The sequence below is a fragment of the Girardinichthys multiradiatus genome, chromosome 1 (assembly GCF_021462225.1).
Source record: "Girardinichthys multiradiatus isolate DD_20200921_A chromosome 1, DD_fGirMul_XY1, whole genome shotgun sequence".
Lineage (NCBI taxonomy): Eukaryota > Metazoa > Chordata > Actinopteri > Cyprinodontiformes > Goodeidae > Girardinichthys > Girardinichthys multiradiatus.
In genome coordinates this window covers 12,481,504-12,504,271 of record NC_061794.1, presented here as the reverse complement: position 1 = coordinate 12,504,271, position 22,768 = coordinate 12,481,504, and the positions used below count along the sequence as shown (strand labels likewise).

Below are 22,768 nucleotides of genomic sequence, written 5' to 3'. Positions count from 1 at the left end.
ATTGACAATGTATGGGCAGAGATGATAAATTTTGTCCATTATTTTAAATTAGGAATGTTGTGAGAAGCTTTTGGAAGGATACCCAGAACCTTTGACCCAAGGCATACAGTTTAGGAGGCAATTGTTCCAAACGCTCTGGGAACGTATGTAAACTAGTTAAATACTTTCTCTCTAATTATCCTGGTATTCACCAAATTGGTGTAACTTTGGTAACCCTAACTGAGCTAGTTTGGGACAAGTTTAGTCCGATTTAATGTCAAACAGTGTTAAAATAAATGTTATGTTTCTGGATTCAACTGCATATATTAAACTTAATTTGTTTGACTTATGAACCTAATCCACTAAACTTGTTTCTAAGATTGTAAAACTATAAACACAGTGCTGTTTACCCTAAGTTAATGAAATGCTTGTTTTCTATCTAGCTTAAAGACCTGTTAATTTTCTTCCCTAACAAATAGAAAAGTAGACCTACATGCATGAAGTCTGACTGTGATAATACTGCTTTCCAGCAAAGGAAGGGAATCAGTCAACATTATTTTTATCCCACTATTTGCTCTGAATAAATGTCAGTTCATTCTGCTCCATTTACAGTTTCTCTCTTTCTGTCTCCTAGAGCCTTATCAGAATAGCTCAAATTAAATTGCTCTTATGTTAAATAGTGCCCTATATTGGTAGGCAGAAATGGGCACGGTAATTTGAGCTGTTTATCTGATTAGATGTATCTGTATTCATGTGTGTATGCGATAGAGAGAGAGAGCAAGAGAGGCAGAGAAAGGTAGTTTTGATTCATAAACAGCACTTTGGTCTTTGCTTATCATTAGTTTTGGATCTTAATCCACTGGAACTTTGTCAGTTTTTTGTAATTAAGTCTTTGTTACAAAGCTCTTATTTATGCAGTATTTCTGTCTTTGCTGGCAGATAATAATTTCTCATTTATCCAGTTAGGAGCTTTCTTCATCTCTGATGTCTCAGTTTGCCAAAATAATGACTGGGAATGTAATGTAAATAACTTTGTGCTCTCTTTAATCAATATTTAGGCCAGAGTACTGAAGGCAGTGGGAAGTATAGGACTGTAATTATTAGCATTTTTTTCTGTGCTACTTCATATTCTTCTTTACATGAACAAAAACGTCAGAAATTTGCTCACACGCCATAAGTGATGAAAGTGTTTGTATTTGAAGGGTTTCAGAAAATGTTTGAACAGCAACAAACGAAAAGACAGCCCTTTCCAATTGTTTTCATATGTGATACTTGACTACACATCTCCTGGAGGCATGGCAAAAATCTAAGAGGAAGTCCACCAATTTAAATCAAAGATGCCAATTGGTTTTTATTTTTAAATACAATTTAAATTTAAGACGATAAACTTAAGCATTAAAAGAATTTTAGGAAGAATCTATTCTTAAATATTGTTCCTTCCCCTTTTTGAATTCTTGATTTGTTATTTTCAATTGAAGGTCCCATGTTCTACCAACATCTATGAAACTACCCTTTATACTGGTGCCTCAGACAAATGGGACTGCTGTTGTCCTTCTAAACAGTAGATGTTACTGCTGAGAAAATCTGAGAACAAGGGGTAGCAGAAGAAGAGTCTGGAGCAGGGGTGTCCAAAGTGCTACATGGGGGCCATTTGCAACCCCTGTAATGATTTAGTGAGGCCCTTGACTACAATTTAAGAATGTAGTCCAAATGTTAAACTTGTCCCCACCCAATGGGAGCTGCACAGTGTAAGGGTAACAAAGGTGAGCTTTAATACTCCTTTACAACGTCCAAATCCACAGAATAAGAACCGTAGGCCGGATATCTGCTTTCATGATTTGGATGCCCCTGGTTTAGATGTTTTATCATGTCATAGCAGCAAACCTCAACAGTGAAGTTGGTTACTATTAGTTATTATCAGCTTTAAGGAGAAAGACCAACTATTTGTCATTATCAGGTCCAGAACTGATCAGACCTTCATGTGGACATTGTGTCGATACTTGAATCTCTCAAACAAGTGTGTTTTTTTGACTGTAGCCAAACACCTACTGGAACCCACTTTGTAGTAGCTCCAAACACCATATTGTACCGCAGTAGCCATCACTCATTAGCAAGCGTTTTGAAGGGAAAGGCCAAGCGCGATTAGCCATCTCTTGGTTGCACATCAGTGCTCAGCTTGGCTCCCCACCAGAAACTGCTGCCGTTAATCAGAAAACAATAAGAGGAAATGTGTCTTTAAGGGGCCATTCTCAACTCATTACCGTCTGAGGACAATTACTTTTTAGGATGTTGCAACTTTTTATTTTGTCCTTAGTTTGCATATTTAATTTTTTCACCTTTTAAACTATTATGCATGCAGAATTCATTAGTGAACCATACTTGTAGAAAAACAGTAATGCAGCGAACCAAATCAAATCAATTACATGCCATTACTTTTGCACAATTAAAAAAAATGTAAAGCATCATCTATTAATTGGGATTGTTGCATTAAATGGGTGAAAAGCGAAACAGTTAATGGCATACTGCACTTGCATGTTTTTTGCTGCTTTCAAGAACCCTTTATCTTTAAATCTTGCTATAAACAGTGACAGTTTTCCATTAGTTGGTATCATTATTTTCCCCCACAGTCAGAGACCTTGAGGCTAAAGAAACCGTCAGTCAGCCAGCATTTGTCTTTCTTTTCTCTCTCTCTCTGTCTGTGTTCAATTGTTTACATGGACTGAAGGTCTGAAATAAAAAATTGTCTTCATGGATAGTTTGTGTTTTGGTGATATTCTCTGAAAAAAAACAGGCTGTTTCAGTAAAACTTTTCCAGGCTGGATATGTTAAAGTATCGTTCCCGAGACTTATTATCATCATTTCTTCTTGAGAATCATACTTTATGAGACTTCTGGCGTTTTTGATTGCACATCGTTCATGAAAATGATTGTAGGAATTTTATGTGGAGTTATTGCACGTCTGGCTTTGCTGATTTTGGTTTCATTAAAGTGAGATTTATGCAGCCAATTATTACACACCGGATAAGATTAAATAAATAACCCAGGGCTGCAGGACATTTCTGTTAAATGTTCTTTTTTATAATGTGCGCGTGGATATTTACTGATGCCTAATTTGTAAGTTCAGGTCGTTTTTGTGTAACTGTTCATCTCCAAACCCCTGTGCATGTCTGCCTGTTTGTGATAAATGCCACTTTCAGACGATTTAATCCTTCTCCGTCTTCATTCTGTCATTCAGGAGAATAAATGGGCCCTGTGTAGTCATTTTAGTACCACACCTGTGCTTTACTACGTCTTCCAAGCGTGAGACATCTGCCTTTGGAAAATGACAGCTATGGTGGAAAAAACTCTCAGCATGGCGCCGTTACAGCGTTTCATCATCTGCTGTTCGTAGTTTTTAAACACAGCTCTGTTTGGACGTTATTACTGCCTTTCAAAACAAAGTCCAGCAACTCAAGTCCCGCTTTTGGCAGCTTTCTTCGTCTATATTTGACGTGCCTCCTACTGCTTCACTGTGCTTTACTTTACCAGTGAAGGGCTTTTTGTGGTTAATTTTCTGTTCTGAAGGTTAATGCCGCAAAGTGTGTAAAAGAGAGCAACAGCTGCAGGTCAGTGGAGCTCTTTGAAGAACAACATCAAACATAAAGAAGCATCTTTCAGTCATTGGCATCACAGTAGAAAAACTGTTCAGACTGAATGTGTGTGTTTTCATATCAGTGTGTGCGTGAGCAGCTTGCAGGAGAGGTGTGTGTAACTGGTAATCCTTTGGCCATCCTTCGGTCCCATCTACATGCTCCTCCATACTTTGATTGGATATCTAGCAGCGGATTCCTCTCATCCATAATCAGTTCTTGGATTTGCGTTCTTATTGATCTTGTCTGTTTATTTTCAGACCATCCCATATTCTCTTTTTCCCACTCCCCTTTTGACTTATTCCCTTATCTCACTTCAGCACACTTCCCTCTCACTATCTCGGTCCCACCTTATCACCCATCCCCAAACATTTTTACAACCTTCGCGTCTTCTCTTAAAAGTGTTTCTCTTAAGTTGAAATATTCATTTTTTGGGAGGTCCATATTGGATTTTACGGTACCTTTTGTTCTATTTTCATTGCAGTCAAAAATGTAAAGAGTCTGAAAGAAAGCGATTGGGGCAATATGGATACATTAACGTGCCTGCTTAGATTGCTATTATATGGAGATGCACATAGCATAGCAGATTATCAGTTTCTGGTTTTGTAAAGTTTTCACCTTCTAATGCCAATTTTGGCCAATTAAACTTTCTCTTTGAGCATGATAAATATCAGGGTTCAAAAAGTTTCTTTTTGGCCTTTTTTTCTTTAAGAGGCCACTTGTCCATTTACAAAGCAGACACGACATCACACTGTGTGTAAGAGGCTATCACTTTAGAAAAAGGCTTGTACTTTTGTAAAATGAAGCCAAGTTATTTGTGGAGTTGGCATAATCAGTCTTTTGCCTCCGTATCCTATCAATTAGCATGGTTAGCATTACTAATTGTAATTGTCCGGTTCTGCATGTATTTTTTAAAGAATTTAGACCCCTACTTTAACTCTGAGATTCCCAAAAGGTGGCCATCATTTTCAAATCTAGCATGTTCTTTTACAAACAGATGTTGAATGCTCAAATGGATAAAATAAAGCATGTTGCTGTAATATGTTCAGCCTTCCTGTTTTCTGCTGAAAGCACTGCTCTTTGTTTAAAAGTAGCAGCCTGAATAGACATCAGATATGTCTCTAAAGAAAATATGGTTTCTTTGTAGAAGATTTTTTCACCTTTTTTGCTCTAATTATTTGAGCTAACCTCTGTCTTAAGGTTTGGATAATTAAACAGCAAACAACTTTTAGGGGCCAAAATAGGTTCAAAATGTTAGCCTGCTTAATTATTCCAAAACCAGTTTTAATGTGTGTATTTGAAACAAAAGCAATCGGTGGGTGTTGTTTTTGTCTAAAGATCAACAATTGATGTACCTCTTAGACAATAAACATTAAACTTTTATATCTCTGAATATTTGGTTTTATATTTTGCTCCATAACCCAATCACAGGTTTCACATCTACCTTTCTGCTTCTGTCCCACAGCAACATTCTGTCTCTTTACTTGTGGGTTTCCACTGTTTCTTCTGCTGTTGAAAAATGGGGGAGTTTCTTGATTAGAACACACACTGCCGAGTCCCCCCACATCGCATCATTGCTTTTGATTAGCTTCTTCAACCCCCTGCTCCCTCCTTTATCGCTATCAACACAACAGGGAGCACAGCACACACACACACACACACACACACACACACACACACACACACACGTGCACACATATCACAAGCTCACTTGCAGACTTATCTGAACTCCATGGCTGCCTGTAAATGTGCACTGGCATTTATAAATACATGCACACGCACACACAGGCACACACATTTGGGCTGTTGCTGGTGCTGTGGCGGCAGGGCATCAAGTAAAGTCAGCACGGGGCTGACAGCTTCCTGTTCCTAATGAAGCATTAATAAACTGCTGCACGAAACAGTGGATCAGAGAGCAGTAAAGCTCCCCACCTGCCTGCCTGTCTGCTGGAGGGGGAGATTGTGAGGGAAAGGATAACTGTAATTCCCATCCCTCCCAAAACCACTCTTCCCAACTTTTGATTGTGCTAAAGGTTTTCTCTCATTTCCATGTGTCTTATGTCGAATGTGTACTCAAATATAACAGAGTTTTGGGTATCGCAGGTAAATTACAATATTGCACTAATCAGCATTTTAGCAAACTTCATGGCTAAATCTTCGGTTTGGCAGAAAAAACATGCACTGGGAGGATGGGTGGGGTTTCTGATGTAAGAGGTCACCCTCTTATAGAGGCTAAAGGAAATCCTAACCTAAGCCAACAATAGCAGCATTAGCAGAGATGATAGCAAAAATGCTGTTAGCTATAGCAAAGTGTGCAAAGATGCAGACAAAAATAAAAGTGACAGAGTAGAAACTAAATCTCCTCTTGTTTCTCTTTAAATAACAGCTAGCATTAGCATTGCGGGAAAGCTGTTCATTAATGCTAAAATATGGGGCGCATATACCGTTTCTCCCGTTTATTTCCAAGATTACCGGTACATGTTTTACTATGAGCCATAGCTGCTAAGTGCTTGGAGTCCAGCATGTTTAATACTTCACTGATCTTCCTAATAATCATCAGAGCATTTGCCTTTAAGATGCTTTGCTATGTTTATAGCACTACTTGACCTTGTAGCTACTCCAGTCACAGCTTGCGTAAGGGCTTATTGACATCTTTGGTATGCTTTGGTATTGCCTGTTCATCTGTCTCATAGGAAGAACAAAAACCCATTTGTCCGAAAGGATGGCAAAGGTGTTGCTCCAAACATACGTGTTGTGTTACATAATTGCAGAGTAGTAGCTGTAATCACCGGTAGATCCTGCACTTTTTAATGTTAGTATGCCAACATTAGCATTAGAGTGCTCCACCAGCTCAGGCCTTAGTTCCTTTATGTTCTTTCTTTGACCCTTTTATAAGCAATCTATAAGAGCCTCCGTAAAACAGTGGATTAAGAAAATTACAGCTTAAGTTTCGAACCCCATTAACAAATGCTGGCTCACTATTTGCAAAATATGTCAGGTTCAAACTCAGTGTCACCTTGATGACCACAGATGACAAGCCAAATGAACTTTTGGTTTATCATGCACAAAAGAAAGCCACACCAGTTTCACCAAGGTTTTTAGTTTATGGTTACGGATGAGCGTTTTGTTTAGGTTTTGGGGTTAGGGTGCAAGACTGGTGTGATCTGAAAGTAGTAGAATGTGAAAATGGTGGTTACACTAATATACTGCTCATACTGTGGACAAGCCTTAGAAGAATAGCAGTTTAAAACCCTGTAAGTGATTTCTACAAAACTAAGGGTAATATAAATGAAGTAATATATTTGGTAGTCATATACGCATTTGAAGTATTTTCTGCTAACATTAGCATGTTTGCTAATATCAGATTACTAAACATGGGGAGGCTAAAGCAGTAACGGTGCGTTATGATCAATATTCTGTTTAAAATCACCCTTAAAATCACCCTTTAAATAAAGTTTGCCTTAACTTTAAAAACACACAAACAGAACACAAAACTGAGCATGTGTGCTGCAGATAGCCTGCTAGCACTAAAATAGCTGAGTTTCACACCAACAAAACCAAACTTCAGAAAATGAAAACATTCAGATCATTTTACCCTAAATCTCTCTGCCCAAACCCTAACCTCGTTTGAAACGTGTTGAGGAGGAGTTGTCCGGGTGACGACGAAGTTTAAGAAAGCTCTGTGAACAAAGAGTTAGCTTCCAGCTAACCTCCGGAGCAGTGACTGGGTGGCCGCTCTGTTGGGCCGACCAAACTGCACATTACCACGGTGATGCGGCTCCTGTTGTCCTCCTCTCAGACTGGGAAAACCGCTCCACTCGGCTTCGTAGAGACAGCGTCTCTACTGGGGACTTCTCTGGAACACAGTTTGCTTCTGCAGGCCTCAGAGAGAAAGTAAAGCAATGCTTATACCTTAATTTCCCCTTTCTATGAGGGTAGTCATTTCTATGAATGACTACCGTCATTCATAGAAATGACGGTAGAAATGACAGTAGAATTACTGTTTGTGTACCACAAACAGTAATTCATCCGTACTTAACTCAGTGCATATGATCGATGATTGTATGACACCCTTGGATCCAGTTTGAAGAGTTTACGTCTGTTTGCCAGCAAAGAGACATTAGCACGCTGTGCCTCCCCTATCCCAATAATCACCGGTGTAGAAGAGGCAGGATGTAGCAAGAGCTGTGCTTTTATTTGGACAGTGACGTCACAGGAAGTCCGCAGTTACCCCGTTTCCTGACTGTGCCAGAAGTAGGTTAATGCAATTTATTTTGAAAGTTCCAGGAAAGTTTGTACTGGCCTTTCACGTTGTTTCCATGGCTGTGGGTCCCAACACTTAAAAGTGTGATGGTGTTTAACTTAGAGTAATCAAGTTTATGCTCAAACTGATCTATAAAAATGACAGCTTCTTTCATCCAGGTCTCACTCATTTTACACTTTTGTTTGTTAATGATGAATAGGATTTTCAAAAGCCGTGAAATATGCAAATTTTGCATTAGCTCTGTATCTCCTTATGGCCACTTTACATTGATTTATTTTGTAATCTTAAAGTATTCTCTTAAATCTGGAGGCACACCATGAATAGTAAAAGGAGCTTATTGGTTTCTTAATGGTTCTTCTCCCACCTCTACAGCAACACTACATCATTGACTGATTTCTGTCTTCATTTAAACAACAATTTAATTAACATTAGGATCGTGTCCGTGTTCGCATTTTGCAATGGTGATACGCCACAGCTTGCACATCCATAATTAGGCACACAGGTAGTTCAGGCTCAGCGTGTCCCCCACAACAGTGGACTATACTGGCCGTCTAAATCAAATATAGGAAACCTGCTGACTGTAGATGTTCTCTGGAAGTCTGCCCATTTAAATTCGAGCTACTTATGATTAATAGGAGAGCATTTGTTCAGAAAAAAGACAGATGAATACACTGTAATGACAGAAATCTCAAAGTTCTTTTAAAAGTAGCTGAATCTTAGAAAATGAAAAGAGCTAAGTTTATTGTCTGAATTTTTTTGTAACTGTCTCAAGAAACTCAAACTAAGTTGGCCACAATCACACATAATAGACCAAATTTGTCAGCTTTAGTAGACACTTATTTAATTTTATATGCAATGAATGAATTTATCAAAAAAATGAATTAAATTAAAGGATGGGGCCAAGATGACATCAAAGCTTGCATTTTAGAGGTACGGGTGCATCTCAGAAGCTTTTAATGTAATCAAAGTGTTTATTCATTTCAGTAACTCAGTCCAAGAAGTTATGCTCATGTATTACATTGATTCAGTGATATATTTCAAGTTTTATAATAGTTATGACTTACAGCTAATGAATACCTACAATTCGATTTCTCAAACAATTTGATTACATGAGACTCACCAAAAAAATATTTCTAATGCAGAGGTGTCAGCCTTGTTGAAAGTATGTGTATGTACTATACAGTACATATAGAGATCACATGGTCGGGGCTTCTTTTGCATGAATTACTGCATCAGTTCAGTGTGGCAAAGAGGACACCAGCCTGTGGTTTTGCTGTGGTGTTAAGGAAGCCCAGGTTGTATTAATAGCGATCTTCAGGTCGTCTGCATTGTTGCGTCTGGTCTCATTCAGCTTCTCATTGATTCTCTATGGAGTTTAGGTCAGGTGAGTTTGCTTGCCAATCAAGCACAGTGATACCATGGTCATTAAAGCAGGTATTGGTACTACTGTGTTGGCAGGTGCCAACACCTGCTGGAACATGAAAACAGTATCTCCATAAAGCCTGTCAGCAGAAGGAAGCATGAAGTGCTCTAAAGTGCTCTGGAAGATGGCTGTCCTGACCCCGAACTTGATAAAACACAGAGGGCCAACATTAGCAGGCGACATACAACTCCTCAAATCACAGACTTTTGAAACCTTCAAATAGACCTCAAGCACCTTGGATTGTGTCTTTTTCCACTCGTCCTTTAGACTGTTGGACTTTGAATTATAAATGAAAGTAGCCCTTTTGACCACTGAAAAACCCTCCAGCTGTTTTCCTCTTTAGCACAAGTAAGAGACTTCTGTTGTCTGTGGTTCAGGAGCACCTTAACTCAAGGAATGTGACTGTTGTGGGTCTTAAAGCAGTGACTTGAGTCACAGTCCATGCCCCTTGAGTTTTCCTCAAACTATTTTAGTTTTTAATTACAGTCAGAAGGCTGTGTTAATCCTTGTTGCTTATGCATGTTTTCGTACCTTTTCCATCCACTCAACTTTCCATAAATATGCTTGGACACAGCTTCTTTTGCGATGAACTTTTGTGGCTTACCCTCCGTATGTAGAGTGTCAATGAATCTCCTTAAGGCCCAAACAAACACCACTTTACCAACCCCATCCCCTACCCTTCCAGAAACATCATTGGTTGTTAATTGGCCCAGTTTTGCTTATGAACCGATATTGACATGTTACAAAATAACCAATACCAATGTTATTGCCAATATATTTTGTGCATCCCTAATTTAAATCAAATGTGCTGTAATAAGTCATCATGAATACAAACATAGATAAAAATTATTTGGCTAAAATCTGTGTCATTGTTTTCATAATAGTTCTGACCCACATAAAGAAGGACACTCTGGAGAAAACAATAAATAAAATGTTTTATTTGTGCCAAAAATAATCAGGAACGTGAAAGGACGAATCTCTAACTGTATGGAAAGAGGGGAAGAGAACTGGTGAAAACAGTTGGAACTACATGAAACTGAGCTAAGTAATGTTGATAATCAGGAGAGTAGCTTACTTAGTAGGTGCGGTCAGGTCGCCAGGGGTACCGGAGATTCGGGGTGGTCAAGGCTGAGTTTGTTCAGATGATATCTTAGGTGTTGTTTTGCATGAGCTTGGAGATATCTGGAGTGAGGTGGATGTGCAGGTACTTGCGTTGGAGGGTTGACAGGGTACGCTTATGCCTTGGTCCAGGAGACGTAGGAAGCAGGAAACTGCCAGCTTGATCTGAGTCCAGATGGGAACAGTAGTTAGGAGACGAAGTCCTCAGAACGTAGATAATCTTAATCGTCCAGAAACCTTCGGACACGAAGACTGTGTACAATAATGTAGATCTAAGGTTCAGGTTTTCAGCCTGCGAAGGAACATAAACAAAGTTACACGAGATCAAAGGACAAAGCATAAACTTAGTGTTGGCTTGAGCTTGTTACCATGGAGGGCAAACACTCCTGCACACACATGGCCTCCTGCTTAAGTACTCCTCCATGCAATCAGCAGAATAAATTGCACCTGCCACCCAGCACACCTGAGAACTCCAGCACCATCTGAAACACTGAAACTATGTTGCAAGCACAAAACACACAAACACAACCCAGATCCCGACAATCTGAGCTTGCTAGATGTTTGTTTGAAATTTTTTCTCTTTCCCTAATAAGACACTACAGACGTTTCAGCTTCCTGTTGAGCAGAAATGTCGCTGCCTCAGTGTCACTTTGAATCTTTATCTCTCTGTCTTTATTCTTATCTTTTTTTCCCTTGTTATTCTTGCCCGTCTAAACTCACTGAGCTTCACTCCACCAAAGGAGACTGATCTAATTGGCAGCGAGACTCTAATTTTAAGTAGGCAGCTCTGCAGAGCTTTTTTCCTACTGCTTTCTCTTCTCTTTTTTGCCACCTTTCCCATGATAATAAGAAAATACACTCTCAGAAGTTTCCTGCAGTGAGCATGTTTTTTTCTTCCTTTTTTTTTCATTTGTGCTTTTTTCCACCTATCACATTCGCCGAGGCAATTTGTCCGGTTGTCTGGGTCTAAGAAAGGTGGCTTATCTGCACTAACGCCCCATCGAAGCTATGCTTCATATCCAAATTGGACCCTGTTAGCATTCAAATCAAGAGAGCCCCCGCCTCCCCTTCCAGTTCTGCTCTGTTCCTGTGCCTCATGTTTTTGCCCCACACACCACCCCACCCACCCCCTTCTTTGCCTATAAGCCTGCCGCTGCGCTCAAAGGTAAAGGAAGCTAGGAATAGAGGAAAAGCCCTGATAGATAGATAGATAGATAGATAGATAGATAGATAGATAGATAGATAGATAGATAGATAGATAGATAGATAGATAGATAGATAGATAGATAGATAGATAGATAGATAGATAGATAGATAGATAGATAGATAGATAGATAGATAGATAGATAGATAGATAGATAGATAGATAGATAGATAGATAGATTTATTACAGACTCGTAGTCCAAATAACATTAAAACAAAACCGAGGATTTAAAACCAGTGAAGCACAATGCAAGAAGAGGAGCTAATCTTAAACTTGCAAATTTGAGATGTTCAGTAGAAATAAGATCCATTCCTGTAGATTTATTGGCAGAGTCTTTTAATTGCCTGGTAAACCTCGTGAAATCTGATAGCTTCTACAAATTTTACATTGTCAACCTAGTAGGGTTCACTCTGAACACAGGTAAATAGCTTGCTATAATACTGTTGCCAATAATCTGCAATCAGATTCGCCCCAGAGATATCATCTGCTGTACAAGGAAGAGAAGATTTAGTATTATTTATAATTTTAACCTCTTTCCAAAAGGCTTTTGTATCTTTACCTACCTGCTTATTTGCCAAAGAATCCGCCCTCATGGTTTGCTCATTCTTTCTAATGAATCGTATAGCATATTTATATTTGGCATTCGTCAGCTTTTTGTGTTCAAATATAGGACCCTGTCTAGGTTTACCTGCTAGAGCCAAAGAAGTATTAGCTTCACGGGCTTCAGCATGATGTTGAGATACATAGGTGTTCCAACCAAGCCTAATTTTGACAATGGAATTACTTTTATTATAAGGCAGGCTAGCTTCCAATAAAGGTTTAATTATATCAGAAAATAACCCGGATATATCAGTTTTATGCTGTATTTTTGAGCAATTACAGTCCGTGCATCTAACTGACTTTCTTGGTAATGTAATGTTAGATAACAATTGATCAATGTAAGCATAATAACCAGCTAGTTTATCTGCAGAGAGAGAAGGCCAGTCTATGTGCGTCCGATTTTGGGTACTAGACACATTTACAGTTGCAGTTATGTGATCAAATCTAATTGACACCTCAAACGGAATGTGATCAACAATGGACACATTGTACAAAATATTAATGTATACCAAGGCAGCATGAGCATCTGCTGTGTTAAGACAATGGTCCAACCAGGATGTAGTATGCCAAGCTTCACTTATATAAGTATAACTTGCTGCTGGTAAAAGTTCTCTCCTTGATAGTATTGAATTGGAATCTATGCAGAAACGATTAAGATGTTTTGCAAACCGTGAGCTTATATCTGAGATGTCGGCGTTCATGTCACCCATCACAAAGACACTATTCACTTTCTCAGATTGTATAAAGGAACTAATAAAAGCAAGCTTACTAAGATACTCTTCTTCATTATGAAGACATTCAAAGGGAGCATACACAATTAAAATAGTGAATTATTTGTAGTGCTGTGATACATGTACTGCAATACACCAGTCCACATCAAGTCTAATGGCATTTATCATTGAGTCCAAACTTTTTTTCCACAGTACAGCCACTCCTCCTGATATCCTTCCTCTTTTAATTCCCATACTGAGGTCGGTAGAAGACTCCAGCACCAAGGAAACTATCATTAATGGAGCTTAGTCCTTGTAAGTCTTGCTTGGCTAAAAAAGTTTCTTGTAAGCACAAGATGTCACAGTGCTGGAACAACTGATCAACAACAAAGCGGAGAGCTTTATCATCCGCACTCTGACCTAAGCGCAGGCCACGACAGTTGTAAGAAATAATTTTGATGTCCATAGAAGACTTATTCCTTTTTGCTCATGTCAGCAACAGAGGCGCGTATATCCATGAAGGGGAGAGCAGCTCTTGTGCCAATAGCGGTTTTACGTGGCTCATAAAACCGCCTCACATTAGTTCCCTCAGGCCAAAGCTCGGGGTTATACATGACAGTCACATCACTACATTCAGCTGACACTTTAAATGAGGCATTAGCAGTATTAATTCTGTGGCATGTTACATCGAGCCCAAATTTGGGTTTGAGGTAAGCACAAAGCGCTTCCGCTTCTAAGTCAGGTGAGAATTTCGATGCAAAGACACTCACGATTTTAGTCTTCACGATCTTAATGTTCCCTGCAGCTCCAGTACCAACAATAGTTTGTCTCGCTTTCCAACGACCCAGAGAGAATCCAGAGCGAGCTGCGGACTTAGCAACTGCAGGCTCTTCGGCTTGTCGCGGATGCCGTTTCACCACCTGGCTCCACTTTGGATATGTGCCGTACATCCTCCTGCACATATCAATGTTGCATCTACCTTCGAAGCCGAGAGCGATTGTCCCTCCAGTCCCTGAAGACAGTGACCCATGTCCCCGGCGACGTTGAAGTCAATGTCCGCCACGCCATTGTCCCTTGCTGGTGCCGAGCTGCTGGCGGATCTTTGATCAGTGCGTTGTTCCAGAGCAGACATCCAGCTTCGCAGGTCCACCGTGATATCGTGTAGGCCTTCACTGACCTTAGCCTGACAATTAAATTTTTGCTTCATGGCAGAAACAGCAACTTGGAGCTGTTCCATTTTACTTAGCAGGCCGCAGATATCCATGCTAGTAAAAGTCACTGGTGGCAACTCATCTAAATAATGAGACACAAATCTGGGAACATTGTCCCCGCATTCATTTAGCACTTTAAGACAGGCCTTCACAATATTGACATCTTTTTGTGCTCCTTTATGTGAGATGTTACGCTGAGTAGAGGAACAAAGCTCATACAGCGTCTTCTTCGATGTTTCCATCCATTCTGAGTCAAATGTGTTGACAGCCAGCACCACAATTTCGTCCTGGCTTAGAGTCTTTAGTTTAATTGAGAGGAAGTGTAAAAACTCATCCTCCACAATAGTTTTACCTTCAATAATTTTATATATGCAAGGTTTTAAGCGAGCTCTTAGAGACACCGTAGATCCGGAAGAGCGCGCTGCAGTCACATCCGCCATCACCAATAGAAATACAAATAGTCAGGGAGATCGAAAAAGTGCAAAGATGTCAATTACTACCACAAAGTAAACAGGAGTCTCTCTTCTTCCTGTTTACCCATACGTCCATACACAGCTGGCTACACAAAAACAGCTAAGGGATCTTAAATTTTCCAATGTGTTCATTATCAATTGACCCAAACCACACAATATTAAGGGCATTCTAATAATATCTCCTGGGCCTTGCAAAAGTGCACAATTATTGGAAGATGATACATGGTGTTAAAAATATTTCATTTTATATATATTAGAAAAGTGTATTGTGTTTGCTTTCAGTTCCTCTGTCTTTGTAGGATCACCTTTTACTTCATTAGCAGCTGAAAGACTTTAGAGGTACGTCTCTTCTAGCTTTGTACATTTTTCTTTGCTCAAATTGGCTCAAGTTCAGACAGACAGGATGGAGAGTGGCTGTTAACTTCAGGTTTTAAGTTCTGCCACAGAATATTATATGCTTTTAGGTCTGGACTTTGACTGGGCCAATCAAACCCATGAACATAATTTGATCGAAACCTTTGCATTGTAACTCTGACTGTATATTTAAGGTTATTGTTATGTTGGAATATGAACCTTCTCCGCCCTTACGTTTTTTACAACCCCTGATCATTTTTTTACAGGATTGTTCTGTATTTATGCTGCATTCAGTCGGAGCTCATAATGACGTCACACCCAAGCTGAGAGGGTTCTAGTTGCAGTGGGATTTGCTATTTGTTTTGATACTAACTACAGTACTAGCCAACAGCAAAAAAGAAATCTCTGCATTTTATGCTTTCAAACACAAAAGGAAGATTTTGGCAAATATATATTTAAAAGAGCTGTGTGAAACTGTATCTCATTAAACCAAACAATTGAAAGTGTTAATAAACATTTAACACCAGCCATTTTCACCACATTCTATATGTGTAGCAGCCATGTTGGATACTAAACTCTGCGATTCTCAACAACCGCTGACTTTCTCAGTTGTAACTCGAATTTCAGGGAGCCTGACTTTTCATTTCCTTCCACTTCACAATAATGCACTGTTATTTGTTGGTCTGTCATACAAAATTCTGTATACAGTACCACAGCCCGGATCCTTTTGTACATGTAAAGTGGGTCCTGAATGTGCCTTGTGTGTTGCTGTTCCAACAAGGTTGTTACCTCAGCTCTGTGTCCCGGAAGCCATCAGCATCTTATTGTTTGCACAATAAAACACAAAGAATCACAATGGCCATCTAGTCGGTGCGGGCTGCCACAAGGCTGTCATCAGAGGTTCACAATACCTGATGATTTTCAGTAATTACTTTTGATTTCACTAAACCAGTTTTCACCAGCCTCCTTTGGTCTGGGCTGCAATTTAGCACTTTATTTTTGAAGATACTTATAAAATTAGGTCTAGAAGCAGTTTCAAAGTTCCTCAGCACAAAGGAGGAGGTGTTCATTAGCGACTCTGAGGCAACAGACCTCAAAAGAACTTAACAGCAGAAAGAATAAAAAAGGGGAAGAGAGAATGTGTCACGAAGATGAGGAAAGCAAGGTGGGGCAATCCTTTGATCAATAGTACTCCTTATAGCAATCTCGTCTCTTACCCATCCATAATATACATATCTCTGTGTGCACTCCTCTCTGTTATTAACAAGGCAGCGATGCTCCATCTTTGGAGCAGGTATCGAATAAAAAAAAAAAGACATTTTCCCCTCGTCTTCGCTTGCCAATGATGACAGGTGGAAGAAAAAACACCAAGCAATATGCAAGTCAGTCAATACACCCCAGCTTTAAATTAAAGTCATCGATGCTGGATGTAACAAAAGAGGGTTGATAATATAATATCAGACATGGGTAAATATTTATCACAAAGGAAAAAAAAGGAGTCAGGCCTAGGAAATGAGAGGTCTTCCAATGCTCGGCTTAGCCGTCATGGGAGACCACATTTGTCCGTGACAGTCATAAATATGGATCATGCTGGGAGATGACAGCGATTGTAATCTCACGGGTGCCTTTTGTCAAACACATGAGTCCTCAACCTCCCCGCCGCTGGTGGCGAATACAGGTGAAATTAAAAGTTTCACCTTCTACGTTGATTAGAATATGAGCCACTCAGCGACAAGTGGCACACTGTTTAATTGGGGTGGAAACAGTCCTCGGGGGGTGGGGGGTACTTTTCTGCTCCTTTTCAGTTCTTTCTCTTGGACTAATTTGTGAAAAGGTAAATATTCAGAGGGTTGCTTTGCAGCTGGGCCGATTAAAGCACACTCAAGCATAGCAATAGAAAATGTGGTCCAAATGCAAAACTTGTAATTCAATTCACACTGCTCGACAAAATGAACAGGACTTGTTGGTACGAGTCGACAGCTGCCGCGCCGCATCCTTACCCAGGGGGTGTCAAGTACTTCTTCAAATAACCGTGCCGGGCTTCTAAAAGTGCGCCAGCAGCCGCACAGATAAGATGGCCTGCCATTCATAACACACTCCGGTGTACAGTGTTCAGCACTCTTCCACCGCTGCTCGACAGATGTACTCTACAATGCAAAAAAAAAAAGAACAAAAACGCTTTTGGTTAAATCTCCCTTTCATGTGTTTCCTTGCCTGTAGCTTTGAAGGACCCCTGCACAGAAGTGACTTGCAGCTACGGCAGCACCTGTGTCCAGTCGTCGGACGGCATGTCGGCTAAGTGCATGTGCCCTCTCAGCTGCGACAGCAAGCCCGATCAGATGGTGTGCGGCAGCGATGGGAAGGACTACCGCAATGAATGCGAGCTCCACCAGCATGCATGCAAGAACCAGAAGAACATACGGGTGCAATACCAAGGACCCTGCGGTGAGTCCCGCCCTCAGATATTCTTTTTTTTCACATTATGATTCCTTCTGGTTTGTCTTTTGAGAAAATGAATGTCAAAAATCCAAAAATTGTGAGTATAGCATTTGCCAACAAGTTGTGCAGCAGGTATTGCAATGCCAATTATTTTTATTTCATAAAATCTTTTTTGCGTGCACATACATATTTTTTTTTACCTTAGTGGTCAAGAAAACATTTTTTAGTAGCCATACATTGTCCCAACATACATTTCCCACAAAGCTGGACCAGTATGATTGAGAAGAATGTGAGCAAGTGATTTCTTAAAGAAAGGAGTCTTGTGTTGTCTGCTTCATCTTTTCAGAGGATGATAAAAGAAATCTGCTAATTTTGTAGAGGTGTACTTGTTAATCAGCCACAATGGCTGCTAATTATTAAAGGCCCTTGTATGTTCCAACATACCAGTTACGTATGAGAAAGAACTAAATTGAAGTGCTTTTTTTAACTCCATTTTTTAAATAACGTTTAGGATAGAAATTCCTTCAGTTGAGCGCAAGGATAGACACCAGTTTTTGTTTTCGACACCCATTATTTGACATTTCTAACACTGTGTTAAATGCTCATGCAGATTTCCTTCAGATTTGTTTCCTAAAGCCAAAATCCTCAATATATTCCATTATCGTTAATGTAATTCAGATTACAGTTGCATGTATTCACATTTGAGGAGATGGAACCATAAAAAGGCATTTCTGCTTTATGATTTACTCTGAAAAACTTTCTCCCTTACTTTTTTTCACCTTTCTTTGTTTACTACCACTGCCTTTGTTGTTGTTTTCCCTCCACATACCGCAGCTGAAACACCTCAGCTAATTCCCATTTTTCTTTCAGATTGCTTTGCTTCACGCAGGCCTTTCTGTGGTGTGAATTGTTGTTTTCTCTAAGTAGGTCTTCAGAGCTGTCGTTATTGTCTCCTTCTTTTGCTCTTCCTTGTTATCATCTGGCAAGTGGTTGTTTACACTCAACGCGCTCAACTTTTACTTTCCTGGCAACCCAGACGGAGTGAAAGAACAGCAGAAAGTAATTGTCTCTGAGCAGCAGGAGCCAAAGCTGGGTGTTGGGCAGCAACAGATAGATGCATAGATCCACGGGCAGAAGGTTGGTCATATAAATCCAGAACGACTCGCCCGTGTTCCCCTGTGTTGCCTCAGAGGGGCCAAGGCCCAGGGGAGCAGATGGCTCGGATGATTCTCTAAATCTCCCTGCAGCCATTTCATCTGAAACCTTCAGCCAAGTCCGTTTGATTTATCCACACTGCTAGTTTTTGCAGCAAACAAGCTATTCTTTTTATAATTACCCTACTTTCTCAGCTAGCGAAAGGCATGGATCCTGGAAGCAGTTCTTCTCAGTTAATGGGAGGTAATAGTCTTTCTCTTAGATAATGGTCTAGCTGGCAGATGAGGCACTGCGTCATGCAGAGACGCTGAGTGAATTACGATAAAACCCTTGTTTGCTTGGTTGTAAGTCTCTGCAAGCCATTGCATTGTGTTGCTAGAAATCAACCCTAGTCCTGGCCGGTGGTCACCCTGCCTTTTTAACCACACCACTCTGTCCCTCTTTTAAAATGCCCCAGCATTGTCATTCCTTGCACTGCTGCCAAAGGTCTTTGGAAACCTTCTCCGCTTATTTCTCTGTTTCCCATTCCCTTTCTTCCTTTCCCGATGATGGGTTGTTTCATCCTTGGCGTGTTTTGAATGACTCGGCCAAACTTGGCAGTGATTTAATGTGTTCCGGTGCCACATAAATCCTTTTGTCTTCCAACATCCTGGAAACGTGGATTGCAGGATAAAGCCTGAGCTACTGTGTCCAGGAGGTAGAACCCTCGTACCGCACATCCTCAGGCCCATTTCATTATGATCAGTGGACTGATAGGGCAAACTGAGCCGCAGCAGGGCTCTTTTGGAGGAAGGGAGCTGACAGGGAGCTAATCAAAGCACCGGTTTCTTCATCTATTTTCTTGTCTACGTTTCGCATCCAAGGTTCTGCCCTGTGCTGCTCTCATCTACAGGGCCAGTGAAATTATCTCTGAAGCACCATCTCTACTGTTTCCAAGTTCCACACAGCAATATCAGACAAATCTTTCTAACAGTGTGTTTTTTGGCACAGTGCGTAACAAATTAAAACTTTTAAAAACAATCTTTAAACCATGTAAAACAAGTCATTGTGTTGCATTATTTTAATCAAATTCTAAGTTGTGTTTAATTCTAAAAAATACATTAAAATGTTCTTTTTGTGTTTTCCCAAACAGAACACAATTCTCAAATATCAAACATACCTTGTCTGCTGCTCTATTTCTACTCTATTACTGTTTTCTTTTCCTGCCCAAAATGCTACAAAGCTAATAATTAGAAATCCGAGCTGCCTCCTGCATTGCTAATGTAACGCAGTGTGGTTGGCCAGCCTGAGGTGCGGCCTTTATTAGCTGATTTGATCATACAACCAGAGCACAACTCAAGAACCACTTCCTGTCTTACTTCAAATTAAGTCTCTAACATTGTTACCAAATGCCAAGCTTAAAGTTATAACCAGGGCCCCTACAAATGCCTTGGACTAAAACAGTGAACAGTGTGCTATGAGATCCTATTTCATACTTAGGATTTTGATATTTGGCCTTTACCGAGTTAATTATCCAGAAACACATTATGTTCTTTAATAATTCTTATGCTGAGCAAAAGATGGTCGAGATATTATTTGTATGAGCTCCCAAAGTTTGGCCCCATTGTGAGCAGTGAACAGTGGCAGTGGTGCATTAATGGTGCCCTGGCGGAATCCCTTCTGCTACTGTGTTTTCCTTTCCCTTTTATAACGTTCTCTTCTTGGCTGTTGCCAAGATAAAACATCCACAGAAACAGTCCTAGTTTGTTAAGGCATAATCTCTTCAGACTACCTGGTTGGGTATAGCTAAAGGCAGTGGGCCGACACTGCACACCAGTCAGCTGGCTGAAGAAGGCCCTCATGGGTTTACATTATGAAAACAATGAATTTGGTTCTTGCAAATTATATATTCATTCACTGTGTGGAGACTAAAGACACGCCATCAGACTACAGGCAGACTACCAGAGAAAGGAGTCCGACTGCATACTGTGTAACTCTACAAAGAAGAGAACAGGAAAAGGATGTAATATTCTGTACAAAAACACTTGAAAACTACCTAGTTTTGAGAAGCTATGGTAATTTATCTCAAGGTTATCATTCCATCAGCCTCATACTGGTTCATGACTAGTTGAACCACGAGTCTGTTATTTTTTGGGTCAACAGCTGAAATATTTTGAAAGGACTTGTCTAATTTGCATTGTTAGCCTGTTCCTAACCTGTTGCTGAATGTCACTGCCTCCACAGACCCTTGTAAGGACAGTGAGAACAGTCTGAACACTGTCTGCCGAGTGAAGCCAGTGACCCGCCAGCCTCAGATCTACTGGCCACCAGAGTCATGCCCACCAGGAAATGAGCCTCTGTGCGCCAGCGACGGCCGGACATACCCCAGCGAGTGTGCCATGACAGCCACAGGCGTTCAGAAGGGCGTCAGCCTCAGGAAGATTCATACTGGGCAATGCAGGAAGCTGGGTAAGGAAGAACCTTCTGGTACTTTGTGTGGGCTAAAAATCCAGTTCACTGAAGAGAAGAAAAACTCCTCTATGGTATACTGAAAGCTATTCAGTATTCCAGTCAGATTGAGATTCAGTATTATTCATCAAGTGGGCTAACATATAAGGACATAAAACACATTTATTTTGCTAATTTTGTTTCTTTATTTTCCATTTCAAAGAGTCTGAATCACCTCATGGATGATTAAACCGATTAGACAGCCATTGTTGTAGGAGGAGAAAACAACTTTCCACAGTCTTTCAAATACAGTGATTTCATTCCCCTTTTCACATTACATACACAAATGTCAATGTATTTTCTTTGGATTTTATTTGATAGACCGATGCAAATTACTGAATAATTGTAAATTGGAAGTAAAATTATTTGAAATTTTTAATAACAGAGAAAACAAAAGCTGTGTGCATTTTTTTTCAGATCCCCTGAGTTAATACTTTGTGAAAGTAAATTTTGCTGTAATGTTTTTTGGATGGAAAGCATCTGTGAAGATTCATTTTCAACGCTTGCCACAGATATCTAATTGGATTTAGATCTGAACTTTACGTAGGCTATTGTCACGCATGAATATGCCGTGATCTAAACCACTGCATTGTAGCCCACGCTGTATGTTTATGGTTGTTCTCCCGTCAGAGAGTGTAACTCCGCCTCAGTCTCTAGTCTTTTGCAGCCTCTAACAGATTTCCTTCCAAGAGTGACCTGTACTTGCTCTATCCAACTTCCCGTCTGCTGAAGAAAAGCATCCCCATAGCATGATGCTTCCACCATCAGATTCACCACTGGGATAGTGTGTAGTCGCAGTTTTCAACCACACAAAGCATTTTTTGCATGTAGGCTTAAGAAGTCCTGGTTTGGTCTCATCTGACCGTAACATCTCTCATTGGAGTAAAGGGGTCTGAGTAGAAATGCATCTCACCCTATTCAGATGTTAATTTGTGAAAGAAAATTGGAAACCATATTTAATTTTGCCTTCAGCTGACACCTATATGCATCTTTGCGTTGGTCTGTCACATAAAATCTCATTATAACACATTTAAAGTAATTTGATGAAAGGTGAAAAAGTTGAAGGGGTGTGAATACTTTGTAAGACACGGTATATCTGGCTTTCCAAAAAGTTAATCTAAAGGTTGGAAACTTTATGACAAGAAGTGCCTGTGTTCCTCTCCATGATTTAGAGGTAAATTACCCTCAGGTCACCGGGTCTCTGCTGTATCTAAGCTATATCACGGGCCTCCGGTCCCGCCTGATAAAAGCCTCCAGGGCTGTTATCTTTGCTATTAGAACACGGGGTTTAAGCCTCAGTCAACAAAGAGCTGTCAGCTTTTACTGTACATCTGATAACCATCGGAGGAAATCCAATTTTTGCTGCTGTGTTGTCGCCGAGGCCTTGTGAGGGAAACGGCTGTGCAGGTTTATAGCCATTATGCGCGGCGACACTAATGCACTAAGACCGTATGAAGCCGGCAAAGACAAGAATGGATCTAAACACAGGGCGTCCTTTGGTACAGGCAGAACTGAAGGCTGATATATAGTTTTTTGACACTCTGTGGTTCTGCTTCCTGCTCTGCTTGACAGGCCGATAGACTGCAGGGAAGGCTGCAGGATGCACATAACTCAGCCAAAGTGGATTCGTGAGTTTGCGTTTATTTGCGTGACCAGGTTCATGCGTGACAGCAAATGAATGAGTAACCCCCCCCCCCCCCCCCCCCCGCGTTTTCAAATAAA

At 40.3% G+C, this 22,768-nt stretch overlaps 1 protein-coding gene across 9 annotated transcripts in view; it reads left to right on the top strand.

Moving 5' to 3' along the window:
* Positions 1-22,768, top strand: part of agrn (agrin) — a 414,019-nt gene that overhangs the window by 261,745 nt on the left and 129,506 nt on the right. For all 9 annotated transcript variants that reach the window (XM_047373566.1, XM_047373582.1, XM_047373574.1 and 6 more), the window contains 2 exons: positions 17,186-17,410; positions 20,783-21,007. In XM_047373566.1, coding sequence (XP_047229522.1) covers positions 17,186-17,410; positions 20,783-21,007 — 450 coding nt within the window. The remainder of the gene's footprint in view (positions 1-17,185; positions 17,411-20,782; positions 21,008-22,768) is intronic.